This window comes from Mauremys reevesii, linkage group 11 (assembly GCF_016161935.1).
Source record: "Mauremys reevesii isolate NIE-2019 linkage group 11, ASM1616193v1, whole genome shotgun sequence".
NCBI lineage: Eukaryota > Metazoa > Chordata > Testudines > Geoemydidae > Mauremys > Mauremys reevesii.
Window position 1 is genome coordinate 31,803,087 of NC_052633.1, and position 25,352 is coordinate 31,828,438.

A 25,352-nucleotide genomic window follows, 5' to 3' on the forward strand; every position below is an offset into this window, starting at 1 on the left:
TCATTTTAGTTGCCCTTCTCTGTACCTTTTTCAACTCCAATATGTCTTTTTTGAGATGGGGTGACTAGAACTGCTTGCAGTATTCAAGATGTGAGCATATCTAGGGTGACCAGACGTCCTGATTTTATCGGGACTGTCCCGATATTTACTTGTTTGTCCCACGTCCTGACCGATGTTCGGTCGGGACGTGAATTGTCCCGATATTTTGCACTCCGGCGCACAGGCGGAGGGGGCTCGTGCTCCCAACTCAGCCCTGGCCCCACCCCGACTCTGCTCCCTCCCTGCCCCATTGGATCCCTCCCCAAATCCCTGCCCTGGCCCCACCTGTTCCCCAAACATGCCGCATTCCTTCTCCTCCCCCCTCTCTCCCAGGCTTGCACGAATCAGCTGTATGGCGGTGCAAGCGCTGGGAGGGAGGGGGGAGAAGCAGGACGTGGCAGCTCGCTCAGGAGTGGCAGAGGTGAGCTGGTGCGGTGGAGGGCGGGGCAGGGAGCTGCTGGTGGGTGCTCAGTCCCCACCAATTTTTCCTATGCTCTGGCGGCAGCGATCCCCCCCCCCCTCCCCATGTCCCGATATTTCATGGCTCTCATCTGGTCACCCTAGAGCATATCATGGATTTATATAGTAAAAGTGGAGGAGCTTGGTTTGCCAGACTGATCAGCAAAGCCAATGCTGATGAACTCTGAAAAGGCTGCAAAACACCAATCCTCTGGACTGTATTGACATGCAGAAAGCCGTATAAGCCAGTCATTGTCAAAGCCAATTTTAGAAGTACTTAATGAGGCTGTTAAAAATGCTGGAGACACAAGACAGTTTATTCAAACAAACATGCTGTCACATCATACTTTCTCTTTAAGCAAGAGATACCACACACTACAAACTGGAGGCCAATGTGAAGTGCATTATCATTTGTTAATCCTGAAGTTGGACATTGGTTCAGACCAAGATCAGCAAATGCTCGCTATTTTTCTGCAAGACACTCAACTGACTGCTTAGAAGCATGCAGTGCAACAGTGAAAGACACAGCAGTTGAAAAAGTGAAGAACTCTCTCACCGCATTCAGAAAATGATGTGCATATATGGCTCATGAATGAACCAATGTAAATGGGTGTCTAGTTATTAAGTCACTGCGTACATTATCTTGATGTCAGTGGTAGGCCAGTAGATGACTTTCTAGATGTTCAGTTTATAGAAGACACATCGGCTGCATCTCTGACAACCCATGTCTTAGAAGAGTTAAATGTTTGTCAATTGGACCCCAAAGAATTGGCTGCTTGTGCATTTGATAGAGCTGCAAATTTCTCTGGAAGACAATGGAGTACAAGCTTTGATCAGAGAAAAGTGTAACTCTAAACTCTCCTATACACACTGCAGAGGCCATCTGCTCCAACTAGCACGAGTATGAGCTGCAGAATCTTCAAAAGGAATTTAAAAAGCTCTACATTTAATGTCTTCATTATACTCTTTTTTCAGCAAGAGTCCAAAAGGACTGAATGTCTTGTAAAATATAGAAGGTACACTGGGACTGAAGTTCAAATTAGTCCAACTTGGGAAAACCTGACGGCTTTCTCATGAGCGATCCTTGGGTGTTATCTTAAAATTACAACAACCATTATTATTGGCTTTGGAAAATATCTACCGAGATGGGACGGATCTAAGTAGTGAGGCCGTTGGACTACTTTTGCTACTAAGTTCAGAGAAGACAATCACCATTATCTCTTGTAATTCTACTGTTGAAACCACTTTGGCCATTGTAGCAGATGCCCAGATGGCATTGTTTAACAGTAGTAGATCTCTGTCCAGCAATGGAAGCTACACTTGGATCAATCAGAGAGATATTCATTGAAAACATACTGGAAGAAGCAAAGACTTCAGAAGTTGACTAATTAAGGCACTTATATTGACTCCTTAAATGAAGAGGACAAGAAGTGTTTGTTAAGCCAGCTGAAAAAGTAAAGTACACAGACTTGATTCTTATTGCTCTACAACAGCAATTTCTGGATTCTATCAATCTCTACATAGCTTTTACAGATGGGTGTTTTATAAAATGCCAAGTTGAGCGGATTGAGGCATTACCAGTAGGGTGACCAGATGGCCTGATTTTATAGGGACAGTCCCAATTTTTGTTTTTTTTCCCTTATATAGGCTCCTATTACCCCCCACCCCCATTTTTCACATTTGCTGTCTGGTCACCCTAATTATTAGCAATGGGGCGGCGATGTGATCAGGACAAAATAGAGAATTTGAACACAAAGTAGAATAATGATGAACAAATTAAGATTTGACTTCAACTTCTTCTTTATCCTCACTAGTGGTTTGATCCAATTTTTGTGCTGTTTCCTGGGATAATTTTTTTTAAATGATAGGAGATATACCTATTTCCTAGCACTGGAATGGACCTTGAAAGGTCATTGAGTCCAGTCCCCTGCCTTCACTAGCAAGACCAAGTACTGATTTTTGCCCCAGATGCCTAAGTGGCCCCTTTAAGGATTAAACTCACAACCCTGGGTTTAGTAGACCAATGCTCAGACCACTGAGCTATCCCTCTCCCCTATAAAAGAAGGGGGATGAAAGAAGTAGGAATTCATCTCTTTCTAGTCCCACTCACAACAGCTACAGTTGAGCGTTCTTTTTACTCATTGAATAGAATTTTGGGTTCTGAAAGAAGTCACCTTCTGCACAATCATTAGCCTATCATGAAGGCCTGGAATTACCAGACAGATGAGAAGCCACCAAAAAGAATGCACTGCATTTGAGAACTTCATTAACAGCATTGTGCAAAATTATAACAAGAAACCAAGAAGGATGCAGATATAGTACTTCATAGTAGGCTTGTGTAGCCAGCTTTAATTTGTGTGATGATTTAAAAACATGAGTTAAATCTAATAAAATGGTCATGAAACATTTTTCAGTTTTTACTAGGGTGCCATACAGTCCCCTTCACCCTAATAGTCTCACCTCTCATTGGTCCTCCCTCCTCCCCCCAGTATTTTTGAACACCTCCCTTCCCTAATTTCAGTCCCCTTGGGCAACAGTGGCCTGGAGGGAAGGATGAGCAATTTATTTTATGTGCACTTGTGAGTATTCTTTTTGCCCTAGGGCTACCATTGCTAGTCCCCTAATGGCAGCCACCTCCATCTGCAATTTAAACCTGTAACTAAAACCTGTGCAGCTGCGTGCTGTGTCAAAGACCACTCCTGCTGGGTAGCTCTCGTGTATTTTATAATCATTGTGAGTGGGGGCCCACGGGTATGTTTGGAGCCTGGCCCACAAAAAGTTACTCCGGCCCGTCAAGCGCTGGGCTGGGCTGGACGGGGACCGTGGAGCAGGACTCCGGCTAAGCAGGACCAGCCCATCCCGCCCTGTCCAGGCGGCCGCGTCTCCCCGTGGTGGCCACAGGGGGCGGCAGAGAGAGGCGCGTCATGTGATGCGGAGGCAGAGCCCGGCCTGGCGGTGGGCAGCGGGTAGAGCCGCCGCCGCCACCACGCCTAGCGGAGCCTGCGAGCGAGGCCGGGCGGAGGGGCAGCGCGGGGGCCGGCGGGCGATGGAGGCGCTGTGAGCGCAGCTTGGCAGGGAGGTGGCGGGGGCGGCGGAGCCTGGGCCGGGAGCGCGGGGCGGCGGCAGGATGTCGCGCTCGGTGCTGCAGCCCAGTCAGCAGAAGCTGGCGGAGAAGCTGACCATCCTCAACGACCGGGGCATCGGCATGCTCACCCGCCTCTACAACATCAAGAAGGTGCGGGGGCCCCGCGGCGGGGAGCCGGCTGGGCGGGCGGGCGGAATCACGGCCGCCGCGATCACTCCTGGGCCCTGGCGGCCCCCGCCGCCTCCCTCCTGCGCCTGATCCGGCCGCCGCTGCTCCCGCGGCGGGACCCTGGCGGCTCCGCCGCGGCCTAGCTGCGGGGCCCGGGGCGCAGCCGCTCCCCAGCGGAGCTTTCCTGAGCGGCGAGCGCTCCGGTCCCCGCACGGGCTCGGCCCGCGGCTGCGGCGCTGGGCGGGGGCTGCGGGGTCGGGGCTTCCTGCGGGGGAAGCGGGGTCGCGATGGGAAAACTTCCCGTCTGGCCTCGGCCTCGGCACTGGGGTGAGATCGCCGCGGGGAGGGACCCCTCCGCTCCCCGGGGCCGCCGCCGCCGGCGGGATGGAGGCCGATCGGACAGGACTGTGGAGTCCGGGAGTGGGTGTTTCTCCCCCAGGGAGGTGCAAAGGGGGGGCAGGTTTGCGAGACCACCCACAATCCCAAGGGAAGCGGGCAGCGAGCCGCCCGCACCATGAAATGAAATGATTGTCTCCCGTCTGACCACGGCACTTTTTGGGAAGAGCCCAACAGGGTGTAAAGCAGGCATTTCCCCTCAGGTTTTTTTTGCTTGTGAGTCATGACACCAGGAGAGTATGGGTCAGCTTCCCAGCCCAACCTGCCAGAGGTTCCCGGCTACCTAAGAGAAAAGGGCTCATTAAAAGTAATACACTTTGATCTCAACAAGTTTGAGGCAGGTCAGGTGGTTGCTTAGGAAGATTGCTGCTGGTTTCAGTTGTAACAGATGTTTTGAGTTCTGGTTGGTGCTTAAAGACTAGTAACAGCTAGTCTCCACGTTGGTTTTACTTTTATTAGAACAATAAAGGAAAGAAAATAGTGTTTTTGATAAAGGAAAATGGTTCAGAGGTGCAGGAAGTAAACATACATTATGATTTATCATGTAGGGAAAAATCACCACTCCCTCTTCAGAAAGGTTTCTCAAATTTAGTTCTACCTTGTTTAGTTTTGAAGCAAGGTTTTTTGTGTTTATCGACTGTTTAGTGAACATTTTTAGTCAGCTGTTTGTTGCATTGAGTTCTTGTTGACATCTTCTAAATTTGTTGTTAGCTTAATTTCTTCAACAATGACATACTGACACTAGGTAGAACTTGAGGTTTCTAATGAATCCAGTTGAAAGGGTGAATTTTGGTTAACTAAGATTTTACTACGACTCCTATTTTATTCTGTTTTATCTAATTAGTGTATTCTAGAAGGCATAGTTTGATTGCACGTCATTTGATTTAGTCTTTATATTTTGAGGATGTCATAGAATCTCAGGGTTGGAAGGGACCTCAGGAGGTCATCTAGTCCAACCCCCAAATGTGCAAATGTGTGCAGGATTGAGGCCTTACATTCCCCAAGCTATTCTATGAGTTTGTAATTCTGCACACTCAGATTTTGCACTCATTATTTAAAAAATACTTCGGGTTTGTTACATGAAAAAAGAATCACCCTGAAGGATTTAACAAGTATTGAGTGACTGAACTGAGTGATTCCTGGTTAAACTATGAGCTGCAACACACTTCCTGTCAGATAGCTTCTACATTATAGGAAGCATTTTTACTTCAGAAGTTATATTGTGTACATTGTTAAATTTTAATGTGCCACAGTAGCTTTCTAATAGTTTTGTAATGTGAGAATAAGGGTATCTACATGCAGACATATCAATTTTGCTGAAGCTGTGGGGTTTTTGTTGTTGTTTTTTGTAACTGACTTAGTTAAACTGGTGCAAAAAGGCTGTGTTGGACATGCTTAGTTAGGACTTATTTAGTTTGTCAATTTAGGAGCAGATTTTCACTTGAAACGTCAGAGAGAACACCCTGGTCACTTCCCAGTATACAAAACTGTAAGCTAAGAGCACCTATATCTATATAAAGGTGCTCTTAGCTTACAGTTTTGTATATTGGGAAGTGACCAGGGTGTTCTCTTATATTTATACTGCTATTAAATTGAAACATAACAATATAAAGTTTTATAGTAAAACAGAGAAACCTTGTGTTCAGGGGAAATGACTTCAAGATACTTATTAAATCTTTCTTATCTACACTTTTATGAAGTCTAAAAGCTTGCAGGTGTAGGTATACTGGCAAAACCCTCCTAGTGTAGACAGTTATATTGGCAATAATCTTTTGACAGTATATTTTATGCTAGTTTGGTGAGTGAAATACATTATACAAGTAAAAGCACTTTTTTTTTTTTCGCTATTATAACGGTGTTAAGTCAAGGCTTTTGCCCATATACATATGTTGTCTTATTAAAAAAAAAAATTCAACCTGAAAATAATATATATATATATATATATATATATATAAGCAAAAGTGTTAAGGGTAGGTCTGGCTTTAGTCACCAACAGTGACTCACGGACTGGGTCTGCTTGGCACTTTTGGGGATAAGATGCTCGCCCTTCAAGGCTCTAAAGTTGCATCTGCTCCAGATGACATGATGGTAAAAGTGCTTAACTGTCCATTGTGTCCAAAATTCCCAGTGTTGATGCACCTTTAGGGAGGACAGGACTCCAGTCATGCCCTGCAGATATCCCATGTTCAAACATTAGATACTTTAGTAGTATGTAGGTAGTTCAGCTCTATGTTGCATACTCCACTGCAAAGTTGGTACAGTAATTCCTCACTTAACGTTGTAGTTATGTTCCTGAAAAATGAGACTTTAAGTGAAACGATGTTAAGTGAATCCAATTTCCCCACAAGAATTAATGTAAACAGAGGGGGTTAGGTTCCAGGGCAGCTTGCCCTACGCTGCAGGCACCAGGCGCGGGGGCCTCAACCTTCAGCCTGCCCACTCCACCCCTTCCCTCAAGCCTCCACCCTTAACCTGCCTCTTCTCCCCACCCCCCCCTTACACTTCACACGCTGCATCCTGGCTCCTCCCCTCCCTCCCTTCTAAACGCTGCAAGCCAGCTGATTGCTGCGTTAGGGAGGCAGGGGAGGGAGGAGGCAAGCCAAGTCCTTGCTCCTCCCCCCCTCCCTCCTGCCCAGGGCGGTCAGCTGGCTTGCAGTGTTTAGGAGGCAGGAGAGAGGGGGGAGGAGCGAGGACTTAGCTCAGGCTCCCCTACCGTTGCCTCCTGCACGGGGTAATCAGCTGGCTTGCGGCATTCGGGAAGCAGGGAAGGGAGGGGGACCCTGTGCGCCGAGTCCTTGCTCCTCCTCCCCCCTCTCTCCTGCCTCCAGAATGCCGCAAGCCAGCTGATTGCCGCGGGCAGGGAGAGGAAGGGGGAAGGTGCTCATCCGTGGGGTCTGCTGGCGGGTGGGAGGCGCGAGGGTTGGGTGAGGGGGGGTGTAGGGAGGCTGTCAACTGTGGAGAAAGCAGGCAGCCAAATAAGGTAAGAGTGGAGCATTGCACAACTTTAAATTAGTATGTTCCCTAATTGATCAGCAACGTAACAACGTTAAGCGGGATGACTTTAAGTGAGGAGTTACTGTAGAGTCCCAGATAGAAATCTGTGTGGGAGTTCGTGTAGCTGCTTGTTTTTCTACCTAAGTTTTTTTTTTAAACAGCATTCATCACTGTGGTAACTGAATGGCAACATGATGTCTGAGTGAGGAGGGGGGGCTTCCGGCACAGAGCTGAGGAGTTGGGCTTCCATAGGGTTGGACCAAGAGTTTCCCATGAATCTTGGGCTTGAAGTGCACATCCCCTGAGCTCTTTGTGACTACAAACCTCTCCTCAAAGAGGAGACTGTGTCTGAAACCAAGCTGAAACTTTCTGAATTTTCAGAGAACTCTGCAGGAGGAAAGAATCTTAGTGTTTTTAGTTTTGAAACTCCCTTTAAATATTGAAAAGGAGAATTGGAATTTGAAATTACTAGGAGTTACTAGTCAATATGTGGTACTGCGGTTAAAGGAAATGGTTAAGATGGTTTTTTTAAGAGGAAGTGATAGTAGATCAAGTGATAAGACTGACTGAAATTGCTGTAATCATTGTTTAGAGAATACGGATGTTTAAAAGATGGTTAAGAAGTTTCTTGCCTTTTTAAGTGCACTAAACAAAATATTCACACCAAAGTAATTTTAGAAGTTATCAGGAATGGTTAAAACCTGAGTTTGTACTTCATCTTTGCATGTAAACATCTCAGTTTTTATGTTGATTGCTCTTCAGTTCCTGTCTGCAGAAACTTCCTGCTGTTACATTGTTTTTTGGAATTCATTAAATTTAACAACTTGAGCTGATATTGTCTATCTTGAATAGCACAAACTTTAATAAATGAAGAAGCTCACAGGTTCTTCAGTGTTTTTTAGATGTAATACACAGCATGTGCTTTACACAAAACTTGATTATCATTCATCTTTCTTGCTAATGTTCTTATTTTTTTTAATACTGCGTATGAGTGAACAGTTTTAATTGATTTATCTGGAAATCTTAATGCTCTTAAATGAGTTTGCACAGAAGCAGTGGTTGTGGGATCCACTAGACTTCTTCTCTGCTGCCAATACACCGTGTCTGCTACTCTACTCTCTCCAATCTTGTGGCACTGAAAGGATCTATCTTCCTCTGTTCATAGTTCTCTCCAGCAGCAGAGTTAAACTAATGTAATTCCCATTGGTTTCACTACTGCCCACAGGATTCTGATTAGCAACAGTGATTTGGGGACAAGAACAAAATGAAGTAAGGAAGAGTACCTGGTGAATGGTTCACTCCCCCCTATGGTGAGAGCTCAGGGCATGGGTAGTATGAAGAGTGGTTAGTAAAGTGGTGTATGTTGCAGTAAGACACTGCTAGTATGTTGCTAGTGGACCATCTGTTTTATGTCTAGTCTGTACCAGGAGTGGATTTCTGCAGGATCGCAACTGTCTTCACAGTGGTCCCAACCCTTCTTGATACTGGGACCAATCTTAATTTTGAATTTGAATGTGCTGCCTCTACACTTGCTCTCTTCCCTTGTTCCTTCCCATCATTTGAGCCTGCCTCTTTCTTCATCTCTTCAAATAATTATATTGTTGATGATGCTTTTCACACAGAACTTCCTTAGCTACTATGCTTGTAGGTGACTAACTTTTCTTAGTGCTCTCCCCTAACCTCTGTTCTACTGAAAGCGTGCTTCACGAGTAAAAGCTTTCCTGCTTGCGACTTTGTCTCTAGTAAGAGCAGCAAAGATAAACTGATTAGACTGTAAATTTCTCTGTCAATGCTCCTACAAAGTTTCTAGGTAGCAATGACACAGGAACAATTCTTTTCAGTGGGGGGTATTTCTTTTTAGAGACTTTTTTTTTTAAAATGTGTGGTTGCCAGGTAGTATTTGCTACAAGATTCTATGGTGAATTTAAACACCTGGAATAGCTAACTGAACCAAGACAGGAATTTATGATGGAAGCCAGTGTTGGTGTTAAAGTTCTTGTGGTTTTTGAATAAATTATTTTCATGAGTGTCAGAGCAACATAATAAAGTTAAGGTCACAGAATAATACTCCAAAAATAAGGAATCAGAAATCAGTATTTTTAATATTTTAATTGCATTTGTTGTCATTGTGCTATCAATATCCAATTCCAAAGCACAGCTTTTGTGTCTGTGTACAGAATTTGCAAAATTCTTCTTAAGATATTGTCAAAAGATGTTGTATTTAACTTAGAAGGAAAAAATGGGCACAGGTTAAAGCTGTTACATGACCTTGTAGCTTTCCAAAATTAAACCGTTTTAAACAAGGCTCCGCATTTGGTACATAGTGACTTCATTCTGTTTGGTAACATGGCAAATGTACCATTTAAAATCTTTTAAACCTTTTATTAAAGATACAGGAAAAGAAAAAAGTTAAAGGATTTAAAATGAAAGGTATTAAACAGGGTTCTCATTTTAATGACATCCTTTGTTCCATGGTATTGAAGATGGTAGTAGCTGCCCTTTTTGGGGAAAAGAGAAGAAATTAGTTGAGATGAAATGGAGATGTGGTTGCTGAATTCCGATCCCATTTCCCACACAGACAGACCCACACAGAAGGGGAAAGAAAAAAACAGCAAAGACATAAAATGAAATTTCTGTCCCTGGTGTTGTTTTCACTTGCAGCCTTGCTGTTGGAAAAACACAGGCACTGCACATGTTCTTAACCACCACTCTGAGACCTGGCAAAGTTTTACCAACATTGGTCTGGTTAAGGCATTGCATTTAGCTGCTGTTCTGGTCACAGACTTACATTGCAAATGTTGCAAAATATACAGTCTTGGCTGGTGTAGCCAGACTCTCTATTAGATTGAAGAAAAAAGGAGAGAGATAGGAAAGAAAAGAAATGAGGTAGGAAAGGAGAGGGACACATGGTGGGATATATGTGAGACAGACTCCCATTCCAGGTGGTGGTGGCAATGGTGGCGGCCTCATCTCTGGTCAGGATATCTCTCAGGGTTAGGGCAAAAAAGGTTTGAGGTTTCAGGAGATGGTGGGAATGACAGCCATGATGGTGAACCTTGCCTCCTTCCCCTTCTTTTGTCTTCAAATCAGCCAGCGTTGCTGTAGCCAACTGTTCTCCAAAGTCTTTTATGTTAAGGACCCAAAAAGGGAGTGGTAGGTGAAATAGCCCAGTGGCTCTTTACTTTTCTAGGCTACTGTATCCCTTTCAGGAGTCTGATTTGTCTTGCATACCCCAAGTTTCACCTCACTTAAAAACTACTTGCTTACAAAATCAGACACAAATGTACATAAGTGTCACAGTGCACTATACTGAAGAATTGCTCACTTTCTGATTTACCATATCATTCTAAAATATTTCAATTGAAATATAAATATTGTACTTACATTTCAATGTATAGTATATAGTGCCGTATAAACAAGAAATTGTATGACATTTTAGTTTGTACTGACTTCGCTAGTGCTTTTTATGTAGCCTGTTGTAAAACTAGGCAAATATCTAGATGAGTTGATGTACCCCCTAGAAGACCTCTGCATACCCCCGGTTGAGAACCACTGGAATAACCCTTTCCCTCCTGGTTTTGTTCACCAATTAGGCCTAATTTCCATCACACCAATTTTGGTTCATTGAGTTCTGGTCCCACACTTCTCCTATGTACCAGGCATGGTCTTAACTCAGTCCTTGAGTTAGATCACTAGGTCTTCTTTTTTGTAGACTAATTTAGTCTTTGTCTTCACTTTGCCCCTTTTCCCATCAACATTTGTTATAGTTATTCTGACAATTTACACATTTTAACCACTTTCCACAGTTAGACTCATAGGTGGAATAAACTTGTAGGCCAAATTATTACAACTGATCAGTCGTAGGAGTTGAAATATTGGTATCTGCTTACCTTCTGTTAAATTTCCTTGTAGGTCGGTAAGGGCCATCTTGGAAAATAAAGTTAGATATGTAGTTTAATGTACAAAACTAGCAGAACATAATAGTATTAAAATGTATTTACCTAATAGGAATATTGAATGTGAAAAGCATAACCAAACTAAGCCTCAGGATCAACAAAGAACAAATTGTTTTACATAGTCTAACTTAAGACTACTTTTAGCTTTCTAAACTGATGACTTGGCTCCTGATCCCACAGTGAGCAGCATGCAGATGAAGGGACATCCCGTATAGAGCTTATTGTGAAATCGGAGCTTAAAGCCTTGTGTAGCAAATTACATCCTCCATTTTGCAATCTCAAAATCAGGGTTGTTAAAGCTTTGCTTTTAAATTATATTAGCAGATATAGTACCACTTGTCAAATTTCCAGCACTTACTCATAAGTCAGGTGAGTGCTTTTTCACTTATTTAACTTTTGCCATAATTACAGGTACACATTATTTCAGAAGAGTAATATATGGCATAAAAATGGTGCTGAAGGAGGAATAGTCTCTAAGGAGGAACACCATTGCGGACAGTGGGTGAGGTTCTCACTTCTGCTCCAGCCCCTTTACACTTGATATAAGGGCAGAGTCCCTGAAATCCCCAGTTCTGGCTGGGAAGGGTTTCAGTCAGCATAGGTACTATAGAAGACAGCTGTAATACTGCCTTCAGAAAATTCCTTCCCAACCCTTGGGCAGTGACTGCCTTGCCTACACTAAAGGGAAAAGTCAATCTAAGCTACGTAATTTGAACTATGTGAATAGCGTAACTCAAATAGACGTAGCTTAGCTCTACTTACCACGGGGTCCACACTGTGCAACGTTGATGGGAGACACTCTCCCATCGACTCCCCTTACTCGTCTTGATCAGGTGGAGATCTAGAGACCCGCTAAATCGACTGCCGACCCATTGATCGCCGCAGTGTCGATCCTCCGGTAAGTGTAGACAAGGCCTCAGGCTGGGGACAGGAGTGGCATATCTGGGGTAGGGCCACAGCAAGCAGTGCTGCAGGATTCATTTGAGTATTCTGTGTCAGCTATGGGTTTTAGAAATATTGAGGAGAACTTTGAAATCCTGTTGTTACAAAACTGCAGATTGCCTATTCATTTCCACACCCTGTTCATTATTCAGTCTGTCATATGATGCTACAAAAGTGACTAATTTAAGTTACTGTAAAGATAAGGTTATTTTAATGTTCAGAGGATGATCAGGTGCAGCTGAAGAGGCTAGTGCGCCTCTTTTGATTTACACATTAAATTGAAAATCATCCCAAAAGAGCTGGTCTATGTTTTGCGAACGAAAGAGAAAGTTTTAACAACGTTTTTGCTTCTCGGGCAGATCACAAGTCACTTAAATTAAGACGTTGAAATTTTGTAGCAATTTAAGCCCATTATTTTTTCTTCGCATTACCTGTCACACTGCCCTCATACTTAATTAGTAGAATCAATCTTTTCTATTTGATCAGTTCTGATATTTACAAACATTATACATTTTATATGGTTAGCTCTGAAAAGTTATTAGGTTTCTGTGATGTGCTGTATTAGATTTAGAATTAAGTGTAAAGTGTCTGATTTTGTAGCCATTCTTGACACAAAAATGCCATTGATGTAAGTATCTGTGCCTGAGAAACACATGCTCTGTCTTGGTCTAGTTCTAGAAGACATTAGGTTGGACTTCAATTGCTGCATCAGAAATGACAGGTGATAGATTTAATTTTAGTATTCAGGAAATATTTTGAACAGTTGAACCTGCCTACACTACAAATATGGCTGTCTGAGCCTGTTAAAACATTAAAATTTGTCACATGGATGACACCTATCCTCGTTGCAAGGCCTTCAGTGACTTCACTAAGGAAGTCCAAAGCTTGATCGTATGTACCTGATCCAGTTACAGAATGGAGGGGTTTGGTCCATGCTAAAAATTGTAACTAGATGAAGGGGATAACTGTGTAACAGAGTCACTTGGCATGGTTGTATCTGTAGGTTAGTTGGTGGAACTTTTGATTGTACACAATACAAATAACTCATGGAACTTCTGTGACACAGAATTAAGCATGTGCTTTTGTAGGAGGAAGTTTGTCAAAGCTCTTAAGAAACATCAAAGCATTCAAAGCTTTACTGTGAGAAATAATTTGCTGATATACTAAAGACTACTTTTCACAGCAACTTGTTTAGTTCTTGTATGAAAGCCCTCATTCACGTTGGCTTTTTAGCAAACAAGCCAGTTGATTAATCAACTGTAGACTTCCACACAGTATGGAAAATTTAAGAGAATGAGTTAGCTGCAGCAGCCTTCACCAACTATGTTAAGGCAATCACTTTTTAATCTTACACTATTCATTTATAGTGTACAGAGTTTCTTTATACGTTGATCTTCCAGTATAGCTTTTCAATAGAATAGCTGTTATTTCCTCTCCCCCTCCCCCCCAGGGTTTTGACTTTTTCAAAATTAGACATTAATAAATGATAATTAGCTTTAAATAAATGGCAAACAAAGGTTAAGTAACTGACAAACCTAGGGAAATTCAGAGGTATGATGCAACTCTATCTCTGAATTACCTTTTTGCCTAACTTTTAAATTAGTCACTTTCAGCCCACTCATACATAAAAGGCAACTTACTGTCCCTAAAAAACAGTTCAGTCAAACTTCGTTTTTTTTCCCCTCCATATTGTAAGCACCACATTGTAAGAACGCTTGCCCATGATTTTCTTGTGTGGGAAGTGAATTTACCATACAGCAGAATGCAATGGCTCTAGAGTTTCTAAATCTCTTATTAGGGTATCTCGTAATTAGTATTGTGTAGGTTAGTTGTAAATTTGGGGGAATGTCATAGAAATCTAATGCAAATTACTAAAAACATACCCTAAATTTTGGAAAGCTATATGGATGTTTTGCAATACTGTACCACCTTTGCAGAACCAGACCTTAATGTCATTTTTCTGTGTTGGATCATTTCATGGTTTCCTGTGTTTTTCCATATGATCTTAGTATTTTCCTAATTCCAGCCTTCTCTTTCTCATATAAATCCATGGTACGCCCACATCTTGAATACTGCATGCAGATGCGGTCTCCCCATCTCAAAAAAGATATATTAGAATTGGAAAAGGTTGAGAAAAGGGCAACAAAAATAATTAGGGGTATGGAACGGCTTCCATATGAGGAGATATTAATAAAACTAGGACTTCTCAGCAGGGAAAAGAGATGGCTAAGGGAAGATATGATTGAAGTCTATAAAATCATGACTGGTGTAGAGAAAGTAGGGAGTGTTGTTTACTAGTTTTCATAACACAAGAACTAAGGGTCACCGAATGAAATTAATAGGCAGCAGGTTTAAAACAAATAAAAGTATTTCTTCACATCACGCACAGTCCACCTGTGGAACTCTTTCCAGAGGATGTTGTGATAACAGGGTTCAAAAAAGAACTAGATAAATTAATGGAGGTTAGGTCCATCAATGGCTATTAGCCAGGATGGGCAGGGTTGGTGTCCCTACCCTCTGTTTGCCAGAAGCTGGGAATGAGCAACAGGGGATGGATCACTTGATGATTACCTGTTCTTTTCATTCCCTCTGGGGCACTTGGCACTGGCCACTGTTGGCAGACAGGATACTGGGCTAGATGGGTGTTTGGTCTGACCCAGTATGGCCATTTTTATATTCTTATAAATGCCTGAGAAACTAACTCCGCTGGTCATGTCTTGCGCTAATACAGGGGTTGGCAACCTTTCAGAAGTGGTGTGCCGAGTCTTCATTTATTCACTCTGATTTAAGATTTGGCATGCCAGTAATACATGTTAACATTTTTGAAGGTCTCTTTCTATAAGTCTGTAATATATAACTAAACTATTGTTGTATGTAAAGTAAATAAGCTTTTTAAAATGTTTTAAAAGCTTCATTTAAAATTAAATTAAAATGCCGACCCCCCCCCCCCCCCCCCCGGCCGACTGGTGGCCAGGACCTGGGCAGTGTGAGTGTCACTGAAAATCAGCTCATGTGCCACCTTCGGCACACATGCCATAGGTTGCCTACCCCTGCGCTAATAGTTTCAATGAATTCCCAGTCTGGCTTTCACTACGGTCACAAACTTCAGTTCTCCATCTGATGAGTCTTCCTTTCTGCTCATTGGTCTTTCTTTCTCAGTGTGGCTTTTGACATGGTGAACAGTTCTATCCTCCTAGATAGCGTCCATAGTTATTTAGTAATCTTCGTGCCAGCTGTTATAGAATCTAACAACTTTTTCCGAAGGTAGTTCATTTACACCAGGACACCACCGTGAAGTTTCATTGGGTGGGGAATTTTGCAGAACAATTTTTTAAGATGATCACTTTTTCATCCCTTAGTTTGGCCTTTGGCATATGGATTTAACTGATTTGTGTATAAAGTTGATTTACCTGGGCACTTGGACTCAATAGATTTATTTAAAGGGAAACTATTAAAACTGGCAGTCAAGAAATATGACCATGTGGCTGTGTTTTGGATTGTGAGCATCCTTGTGTACGCAGCAGCCAGCAGAGGAAGAATACTAAGAGCTAGATCCACAAAAGGACTTGCGTGCTAAAGTCCAATATTTAGGTGGCACTGAGATCCTGAAAACCACTACTCAACTGCCACCTAACTCTGGGGGCACCAAAAGACCCTATGCACGTAAATTTCCACCATTAAAGTTCCCTAGGTACTTAAGCTTTGCCTTTGAGAATGCATACAGCTGCCTCAGTCTAGTGCTTGGGTACGTAGCTCATGCCGAAACCCTAGTGGGGTACTCAAACAGGTGCTTGTCTCACGATCATGTGATCTAAATACTCCTAATCCCACACAAAACAGGAAAAGGGTGTGTTGGTCATGTACCCCAAAAGTTTTAGTTCAGTGGTTAAAGCAGTCACCCAGGTTCTGTTCTCCTCTGCCTAATGTGGAGAAGGAATTTCAGGGATAGTGCCCTGACCGGTAGCCTATCGGGTATTCTGGAGCAGCAGGTCTTTCTTAAGCTCTCCTGTTGAAGCCATTCCACTGTATACATAATTTTAATATGCATTGGAGAAGGCGGACTGGATCCTGTGTCACCCACTTCCCAGCTGAATGCGCTAATCACTGGGCTTACAGAGTCATCACATTCTCTGATCCAGTGATTATTTATACAAAGCGGAACAGCTTTAACAGGAGAGTGTTGCAATAGGTGCCATACCTGCCCCAGAATACCCAGTAGCCCCGTGGGTAGAGGGTCCTCCTGAGAGGGGTGAGACACAAGTTTAAATATGTTCTTTCTATCAGGCTGAAAGGGGAATTGAACCTGGTTCTCTCATAATGGGTGAGTGCTCTAGTAGTTACCACAGGGATAAAAGTTACGAAGGGGGCTCTATGACCATCTCCTCCTCTGGCATTTCTTGCTAAAAATGTCTTTGGTGCCTAACTCCAGGAGAGAATTCATGGCTGAGAATCCCAAGCAGAGACAGGTGCTTCCCTCTGACCCATCAGCTCCTAACTTCCTTTGAGTAATGGGGCTTAGCCATACCCCTCTCCTTGGCATTTCCTATGACTAGCGTAGGTGGCTTCCTGCTCAGCATGTTTGCTTTTGTGGATCTCTTTCTTAGGCACCTGTCTCTCCCCTGGTGTTGTATTGGGAGCTTAGGAGTCTAGCTCAGGGCTGTGGATACCACTGGGTAACAAGATTCCTTTCAGGTAGGTATTGCAACACTGAGTGGTGCAGCATCTAAATCTCTGTGGATCTAGCCCTAAATGTCTATGAGCAATCAGTATAAATGTACAAAAGTCTCGCTTTGAATGCTGTGTTTTTTAAATGTTGATTTTAAGATATGCAGAGTTTTAGGTGTAACAACCTGTCACTGTGTTCCGTATTTTTTAATAAAAAAAATTGTCTGTAATTTTCCCAACAATTACTAGATCAAAGGTTAAATCAGGGATCAGCAGCCTTTGGCCTGCAGCCTTTCAGAGTAAGCCCCCTGGCGGGCCAGGCTGGTTTTTTTACCTGCCACGTCCACAGGTTCGGCCGATTGTGGCTCCCACTGGCCGCGGCTCGCCACTCCAGGCCAATGGGGGCTGTGGGAAGTGGCGTGGGCCGAGGGATGTGACTTCCCCCCCCCACCCCATTGGCTGAACCTGAGGATGTGGCAGGTAAACATAGCAGCCTGGCTTGCCAGGGGCTTACCCTGGCGGGCTGTGTGCCAACGATTGCCAATCGCTGGGTTAAATCAACATGTGATTAATCTACTGGTTCTGACACAGGCTACAGATCCTAAGTGCAGAGTGATACTGTATCAGTCCAATTCTTTACTTTCACATTTTAATCATTTCTGTCATTTTATGCCATTTTTACATAATTTTAAACATAGGGCTTAGTTCCTGTTTATTTTACACAAGTGATTTCTCTAGCAACTGAAGCTTTTTTTTATAAAGGTAGCTTCAGTGGATGGCAAGTATTCTGTTGTCGCTAAAAATACAATAATGTATGTATAGTTCATTATTTCGGAGTGCAAATTACTCCATGCATTGTTGTGATTTCTTTATATAGATGAGATAATTACTTATCTGATCAAAAGATAATTTTAGGTTTTTGGGGATCAGGGTAGTTACAGTCAATAGCAATATTTTCCTTTAAAATTGCATTAAAAAAGAAAAGTAAGAATGTGTTTTGGTGGCTTATGTAGGAGCGAGAAAGTGCTGTACTTCTAAGCATGACCCTTTAGTTCAGGAACATTCACAGATGTATAGGTTCTGTTGGAGAATAGAAGTGTATACTGATGCAATTTCCCACTGTCTTCTGACCAGCTGAAAGTTGCACCTTCATTACTAATACAAAGGTTCTGTTTTGAGGATGTTTCCCTTCTACATCATTTGGAGCAAGGGGAATGGGCTGGACTAAGGTAGCCGAAAGGAGGAGAAGGGGGTAGTAGGGTAAAAAAAAGTATTTCTGACTTGTAGAAACAACATAATATAAATTTGCTATACCTTTGCTCTGATGTATCCTCTATGCATTTATCTCCTTGTTCACAATTATGCATTTTTCTCAAATTGCACTGGAATATTTTAAAACTCAGTGTTTTTCATTGTAAAATGTTATTTGTTAGGGTATCCCCTAGAGGCTCCAACCTAGATTTAGAGTCTGTGCTAGAGACTGAACAAACATATTAAGAGTTGGGCTGTGCCCTGAGATGCTTACATTTACAGTCTAAATTAGCAAGGCAGGGGAAGAGGGGGAGACAGATTCAGAGAGGGTGAGTGGTCTGCTCAGGGTCACGCAGCAGAGCCAGAGATGCCAAGAGTTGGCTGTCCTTAAGAGTGAGATTTACAGCTCCAAAGGGTGAGAGTCAAAAGCCAAAGGGGTGAGACTTTCCAGGTCATGTGTTAGATGATTGCTTAAGACATGGACTCTCATCTTTGGTCATTGGCGACATCCAATAGTCCAGGTTTTCAATGCAACCAGCTATTTAATAGTTTGTTTAATATGTACGCTGGTTACTATTGCATATGAAACCCTTAAATGTCCTAATTCATATTAGGGCAGACTGTGCGGTGCGCCCCTCTGGGGGGTAGTGTGGAGGAACATTGGGGGGGATGTAGCTGGGGCCTAGGTCAGCCCCCATTGAGGGTGGGGAGGGAGCGCCACCCAGCTCCATTCCTGGCCCTGGCCCCACCCCCAGCTGTGGCCCCAGCCTCGGGCCCCTTACCCTCGTCCGCATCCCCCTCTCCTGGAGCCGTGGCCCTGCTCCCTGCCTTGTCTCAGGAAGGGGTGTGTAGACAGGAGCAAGGAGGGTGCGAGGTAAAAAGTTTGGGGACAACTAGGGCATGTGAAAATTCTATAAGCAATGCAAACCAGTGGATTTTCATAAAAAAACAATTATTTGTTGATTGGAACAAAAACCTGGATGGTTGGAGATTGCTGAGGACCAGAGTTAATAACCCTTGGTTTAGGCACAGAGTCAGTGGACAGAACAAGAGAAATATTCAAAACTAAACTCTTTTTATATAAACCTAACAAAAAACCCTCTTATCAATACACTATGTTTATTTTGCCTGTTGCCTTGTCATAATGATCATCCATTTGAAAAACACTCTACAGTACAAATATTTGGTTTGTATATGATTGCTCATATTACGTTTACAGCAAAACTTAATCAGATTCCAAAATAAATTAAATTAAAATTAAATAATTAAAATTAAATACAATAATACATTAAATGACTGTAAAAACAATTAAATTGACTTTATTTAATTTGAAACTAACAAACCGTAGATAAAGGATTCAGGTTCCACATTACTTTTAATGTCTAATTACCTTTCACATTTTATTCATGTGCTTTTTATGTTGCATGTGGCCTCCTTTGTGGTTTATATAACTACTTTTGGTGGCTCAAACTTGAAACATGGCTTAGGATTTGCCAGCTTCACTTGGATAATAGAGGACCGTGTCGCATCTAGTCAGAGGTTTGGTCTGAATGGTGTCTTACTCTTTAGAACAAGACTGAACACTCTCTTCTCATGCATTTGAGTCAGATAAAACTAAAACAGGCCTGGCAACCCTGGACAGAAATGGGAATTTGAGAAAAGCACAATTTAAAAAAGTAGTACATTTAAAAGAAAAGAAAAGAAAAAAAAAAAGTCTGGTGTGCTGCCGGGACCATGGCCATGAATTTGTCCACTGTGATTTAAATTTTGAACTATATTTTGCAGAACCTGCAAACTTTCGATCACGTCCTGCTTGTTTTGTGGGTGAACTCATATTTTTTTTTGACCATTCATTCTCTCTCTCTCTCACACACTCACACACACACACACTCTCTCTCTCTCTCTCTCTCTCTCTAGCCTCCTGTCTCCTCGTGCGCGCTTATAGAACATAGGCTGGTAGTCTCCATGCTTACCACAGTACACAAGCTGCTTTCCGAGCTCTAAGCCCCATGCCTGAGGCCCCAGATGTATTGTTGTCTCTTTCAGCACCTGAGTAAAAATATTTTATATTTTTATATATTTACTCAAAATGAGTGAGATAATCTTAAGAAGGTGTGTGTGTGAGAGAGAGCGTGCTAACGCGTGAGTCTCACACCGAGTGAGTGAGACTTGACATCTTCAGGACAGCAGGATAAAATGGGAATAACTCTAGGTCTCCTGATTCCAATTCAATACTTGATCCACTAGACCAGGGCAAACTTTTTGACCTGAGGGCCACATCGAGGTTCCAGAACTGTGTGGAGGGTTGGGTAGGGAAGACTCTGCCTCCCCTAACCCTGTCTGCCCCGTCCCACTTCCCACCCTCTGACTGCCCCCCTAGAGCCCCCGACCCATCCAACCTCCCTACTCCTTGTCCTCTGACCACCCCCTCCTGGGACCCCACCCCCTATCCAACCCCCTCGGTCCTTGATTGCCCCAACCCCTATTCACACCCCTGCCTCCTTACAGCCCCCCTGATACCCCCCCATCCACCCCTCCCCCCACGCTCCTTTCAGAATGCAGCCCTGCGAACATGGGCGGAGGACTCAGGAGGAGCAGGGGCAGCTGGAGAGAAGCGGTGTTTTCCCCTTCAAAGCGCCGCTTCTCTCCGGCCGGCTGTGCGGCTGCCCGGTGTTCCTCTGAGTCCTCCGCCCACGTTTGCCGCGCTCCCGCCACCTGCACCGCCCACCTGCTCCCCTGAGGCGGCAGGTGAGCCTCCCTTCCTGTTCTCCCCTGCCCCCCGCAGTGCAGCCCCCCTCCCGCGCTGGCGTTGCATCGCACTGAGGCTGCAGGGGAGGGGGGACAGCAGGGGAGAGGCCAGGGGCGAGCCTCCCCGTACATGAGCTCAAGGGCCGGCAGGACGGTCCCACGGGCCGTACCTTGCCCACGTCTGCACTAGACCATGTTGCCATATCTTAAAGACTGATAGTGTCTTTTATATATGAGCTCCTTTTATCCTGTCTGATTATGACCTGATTGTGTGACTTGTATGGCCACACACAGTAATTTGGTTGATCTTTTCAGTAGAGTAAAATACATTAGGTTTTGTGTTTTGCTGTAACCAAATTAACTCTTATTGTAATGGTGTAATTATACCAGACAAAAGAGCCTCTCCCTGGATATATCCTTGCAGTGTTGCTACCCAAATATTGCGGTATTGTCCTAGTGGATGTGAACTAGAAAGTGAAACTGCCTAGATTGTTTTCCTTATCCAGTCTGAGATACCTTATTCCATGTTACTTGATTCCTTTTATTACTGTAAGTTCTTCAAAACTGTCTAAGCTTTTCTTATCAAATAAGGAAACACATTTTAAAAAGACTTGACGGTATCTCTTTATTCACTAAAACAAACTCCATTTGACAAATTGTGCTTAAATAGAACTTGGTCAGACTATCTGACATCAAATTAAAATTATCTGCTTTTACTTTCATAAGCACACACTAACTAGGAATGAAAATGTAGCAACTAAAATCCTATGGTTCTTTGATATAATTTTTGACTCTGTTCCAGATTTGTGTTTGATGTTATTTCATCATGGGGAAAAATCTTCATCTTAAGGTGAGGACACGAACTGTAGCAACCTAGTATAGATTGCTGAGGAAACAAATGCTCTGTAACGTGATAGGAATCTAATGTCTCTATTATTTTAATGAGACTTTATTTCTAAAATAGCAATTCCATGTATTGACCTTGATGCTTGTGTTGCATCATTCCCAACATAGTTACGTTACATCTGTCAAGAAGCATAGAAGAGAATTTGGAAATGACTTGGAGAAGATTCCTTGAGCATAGTATTCTAGCTCTGAAGCAGCTGGAAGCTCATAGCTTCTGAATGATGTATTCCAGGAATGCTGCTTTAGTCGTAATATTTTTTTTTTAAGGTCTTGATTTGATTTTTTGGAAGTGTTGGAAAGTCACCATTGCATTCTGTGGCCATAGATCAGAAATAAAAATACATAATTACATCAACCCACTTAGTTAAGAATGGAGCATCTGCATCTAGCCAGGTATCAAGCCTGAAGAGCATCTAAAGATACTGAATCTTTAAAAATATCAAGTGCTTTTGATTTAATAGCAAAACGTTTAATTTTTATTGGACTCTATTCTCAGCACCATACACCACACAGTCAAATGGGTGATTGAAAAATTTTACATCCAACTTTTATTTGACTGGTATCTAAAAATCTTACTTTTCCTCTAAAATTGTTGTTCACTTTTTTCAATTCCTCTTTACTCCAGTTGTTTTTATCTGTCTCATAACCTTTCTTCTCGCTTTTGATTTCCCTCTTTTGAGTAGTTAGGGGGAGAAAAGATGTCTGTGTGGTGGTGTGGTTACTGTTAAGCAGACTAACCCTTACTCCTACTGAAATCTATTAATGTTGCTTTTTTAGTTCACCTAAGGTGAATTCTAGAGTGCAAAGTGAGGCAAATTGTCTCAGACTGGGCATACGCTGCACCATAGTGTCCCTGGTTGCTGCAGTGGGGAAAAGAGGAGTTAAATTTGGTTCTTAACACTGCACTTGTATTAGCCAACAAACACTACCCACTGTTTACTTGGACTTTTATTCTGAGTGCTGTTTTCATCATCCCTGTCTCTTCTCTCTTTACTACCCCACCCAGATAATATTATACCGTTAATTCTGCTACTGACTCCTCAGTAGCACCAGCAGAGGACACTAGCATAGGACTGCTCAGTTTCACTCTTTTTTCCTGGGTAGTGGAGTGAATGTTCTGGGCATGAGCTGCATACGTGCAGTCCTTTGACAACTCTGGGAGTGTGACAAGAGGTCTAGTGTGGGAAGGGTACAGAAATGAAGTTGCATGCAGAGTCACACAAATGGATGAAAGATATGTTGGTGTAGCAGTAGCTGACCTGGTAACCAAGCTTGGTTCCTTGCTCCATCTGCCAACAGTGTTCTGGGAACTGTGCTGAGACTTTGCTTTCGCCCAGTGGAAGAGTGGTGGTTGTTGTCATCCTGTGAAAACCATTTCTGAATGAAAGCAGGATTAGTAGATCAATTACTGAGCAATGACCATGATGCATGGAAGAAAGGAAGGAAAAGTATATGATAAAGGGAGAAGGATCCTGATGCTTTAAGCATTGACACACTCCTTTAGTCAGGTGCATTGCATTTCCTTGAACGGGTGAACATTAGTCTTTGATTCGGTCTAAATAAAAACTTCAGTTTTAGAAATATATGAATCTGAGGTATTACTGTATTGGTTACTTTTTATATCTTCTGGATGTATTGTTACCCAATTAAACCAAGTTTTGTTTAGCTGTATCTCTGTATTCATCTTGCAGATCTTATCAATGATAGTACTGGTCACCTAAACAGATGGGTTAACATAGGTAAACATAAGTTCTGAAATGTTGAATCAGTGCTCTAATCTTGAGGAAACTTCAGTTTTATGATGATTTGGGAAAAGTAGTCAGAAATTTTGTGTTTTCAGGCCTCTTTCCCTGCAGGGTGAGGTCTTGCTGTAATGCTTCACATAGTAAGCTTTCATACTGAAAACTGAGTTCTGACTCAAACCTGTCTCGTATTAGAAGAAAATGATATCTGTTTTTCTCACTACAAGAGTAAGAAATAGTATATGTGAAAGTAATGTTTAAATTAAAACTGATAGTAGTGAACTTGGTGTTAGTGGACAGTATTTAGATTGATGGTGTCATGTGTGTCACTTTAATCTAGATGCCTTGTGGAAGTCCACTTGAAGATTCCATATCTTTTGCCTGCTTTCATATGATCTTCTAAAATGTGGCTACGCTCCAAAAATCACTTGCTAAATCTGTGTAGTCCAACACTCTTCTAGTACAATTTTTTTTTAAGTTTTGTGTATCTATTTTCTTTCCAGAAACTAAACTTGTTTCCTGTTCCTCCTGATTGAAACCAGGTCTTTGGGGATTCCTTAGTGGTGAGGACTTTGGAGCAAGAACCTGTGAAATGTAGAACAGGCGCAGAGTAACTTAAAGATAGCTTTACATCTTACGTTTCTGCTTGCTAGAACAGTGCTGGAAGTTATAGGATATTCACCATGCTACCTCATCCAAGGACTCCATCTCAGGGAGACTGATGAACCTGGGAATGCCCTAGTTAAGAACAATTTGTTCATGTGGGCAGGAAAAGGCAGCTCTCTCTATAAACTTCCTGAAAGCCCTAACTCTGAGGAAGGAGGCAGTAGTAAAGAAGCTAGTGCCTCTTCTGACTCGATACACAGTCCCCACAACTTGTGTGTGAGCTGCAGTATCAATGGAGTTTACGTACATGCTAACTTGACTGATATGTAGAGGATGTCTAGGCTGAACTGTTGGCTGGTATTGATCCCTTTTTGGCCAATGCATCTGCTGTTACTCTTGATTTCCACCCAAAATAAGAGCTGCTTCCCCACCAGCTGGCCTAGAAATCTTCCCTGATACTTCCCCTTTCCTTCTTGGGAATTGCTGCAGGTACAGACACTAGATGGGCCCTAAGCCAGCTAAGTGTTGATGCACTGCAGTTAGGCTGCTGTGCCAGCTGCCTAAGGAGTAGTCACATCAGCCAGTCTCGTAACTCCAAATCAAATGCTAGGGCTCTTAGGTGGACATTCAGGTGGATCCCTGGAATATTGGAAAAGGAGGTAGGGAGTAAAATATCATGTTACCCGTTGAAGTGTTCAGCAAGCACGTGGTGTAGTTGAAATGCTCTCAAAACTGCTATGTTCTACCCTCTTCTGAACATCACAGATTCTGTGTCTCATCGTCACCAGAGCACCCCATGTACCTCTCTTCAGAAAGTGAAGGCAAGCTTCTGGAAAGAAAATGTGGAAAACTTTGAAATTGAAGCACTTTTAAAAAAATTGTTGTTAGTCTTCAAAGGAATCATTCAGATTTGAAGAGTTTTTTGTGTATCTAACCACAGATTTAATATTGAAAATTCTAAGCAAGATGTTTCCAAAATAAGCTTACAATTCATATTTTGATGATGAACCAACATATAAATACTTGCTAGCGGGGTTACAAAATGTGTTTACCCTTCTCTGCCTCAAGGTTCCAGCAACAATTTTTAAAAGGCTAATGGTACGATCCAAAGCCCATTGGTGTAAGTGGGAGTTGTGACATTGACTTCAGGTGGGCTTTGGTTCAGGCCCTAAATTATGTGATTAAGCTGCAGTGTATACATAGGGAGAAATTTTGAGGTTACTTTCAGGTTACGCCACTAAGTAAAAGGACTACACATTTTTTCTTTCTGAATCTATCAAATTTTAAATTGACATTGGTATTGTGTATTTTATAATTTTGGTTTGAGATCTCAGCCAGTAGCTGAAGAAAAGGCTCTTAGTCTCTGGCCCTGTCTTCAGAGAGGAAAGAATATGA

The 25,352-nt window shown here is 42.7% G+C and overlaps 1 protein-coding gene across 4 annotated transcripts in view; it reads left to right on the forward strand.

Annotated features, from left to right (window-relative positions):
• Positions 1 to 3,557: 3,557 nt before the first annotated feature.
• Positions 3,558 to 25,352, forward strand: part of NCKAP1 (NCK associated protein 1) — a 113,366-nt gene continuing 91,571 nt past the window's right edge. For all 4 annotated transcript variants that reach the window (XM_039494900.1, XM_039494901.1, XM_039494902.1 and 1 more), the window contains exon 1: positions 3,558 to 3,733. In XM_039494900.1, the coding sequence (XP_039350834.1) occupies positions 3,626 to 3,733 (108 nt within the window). In that variant the 5' untranslated portion in view covers positions 3,558 to 3,625. The remainder of the gene's footprint in view (positions 3,734 to 25,352) is intronic.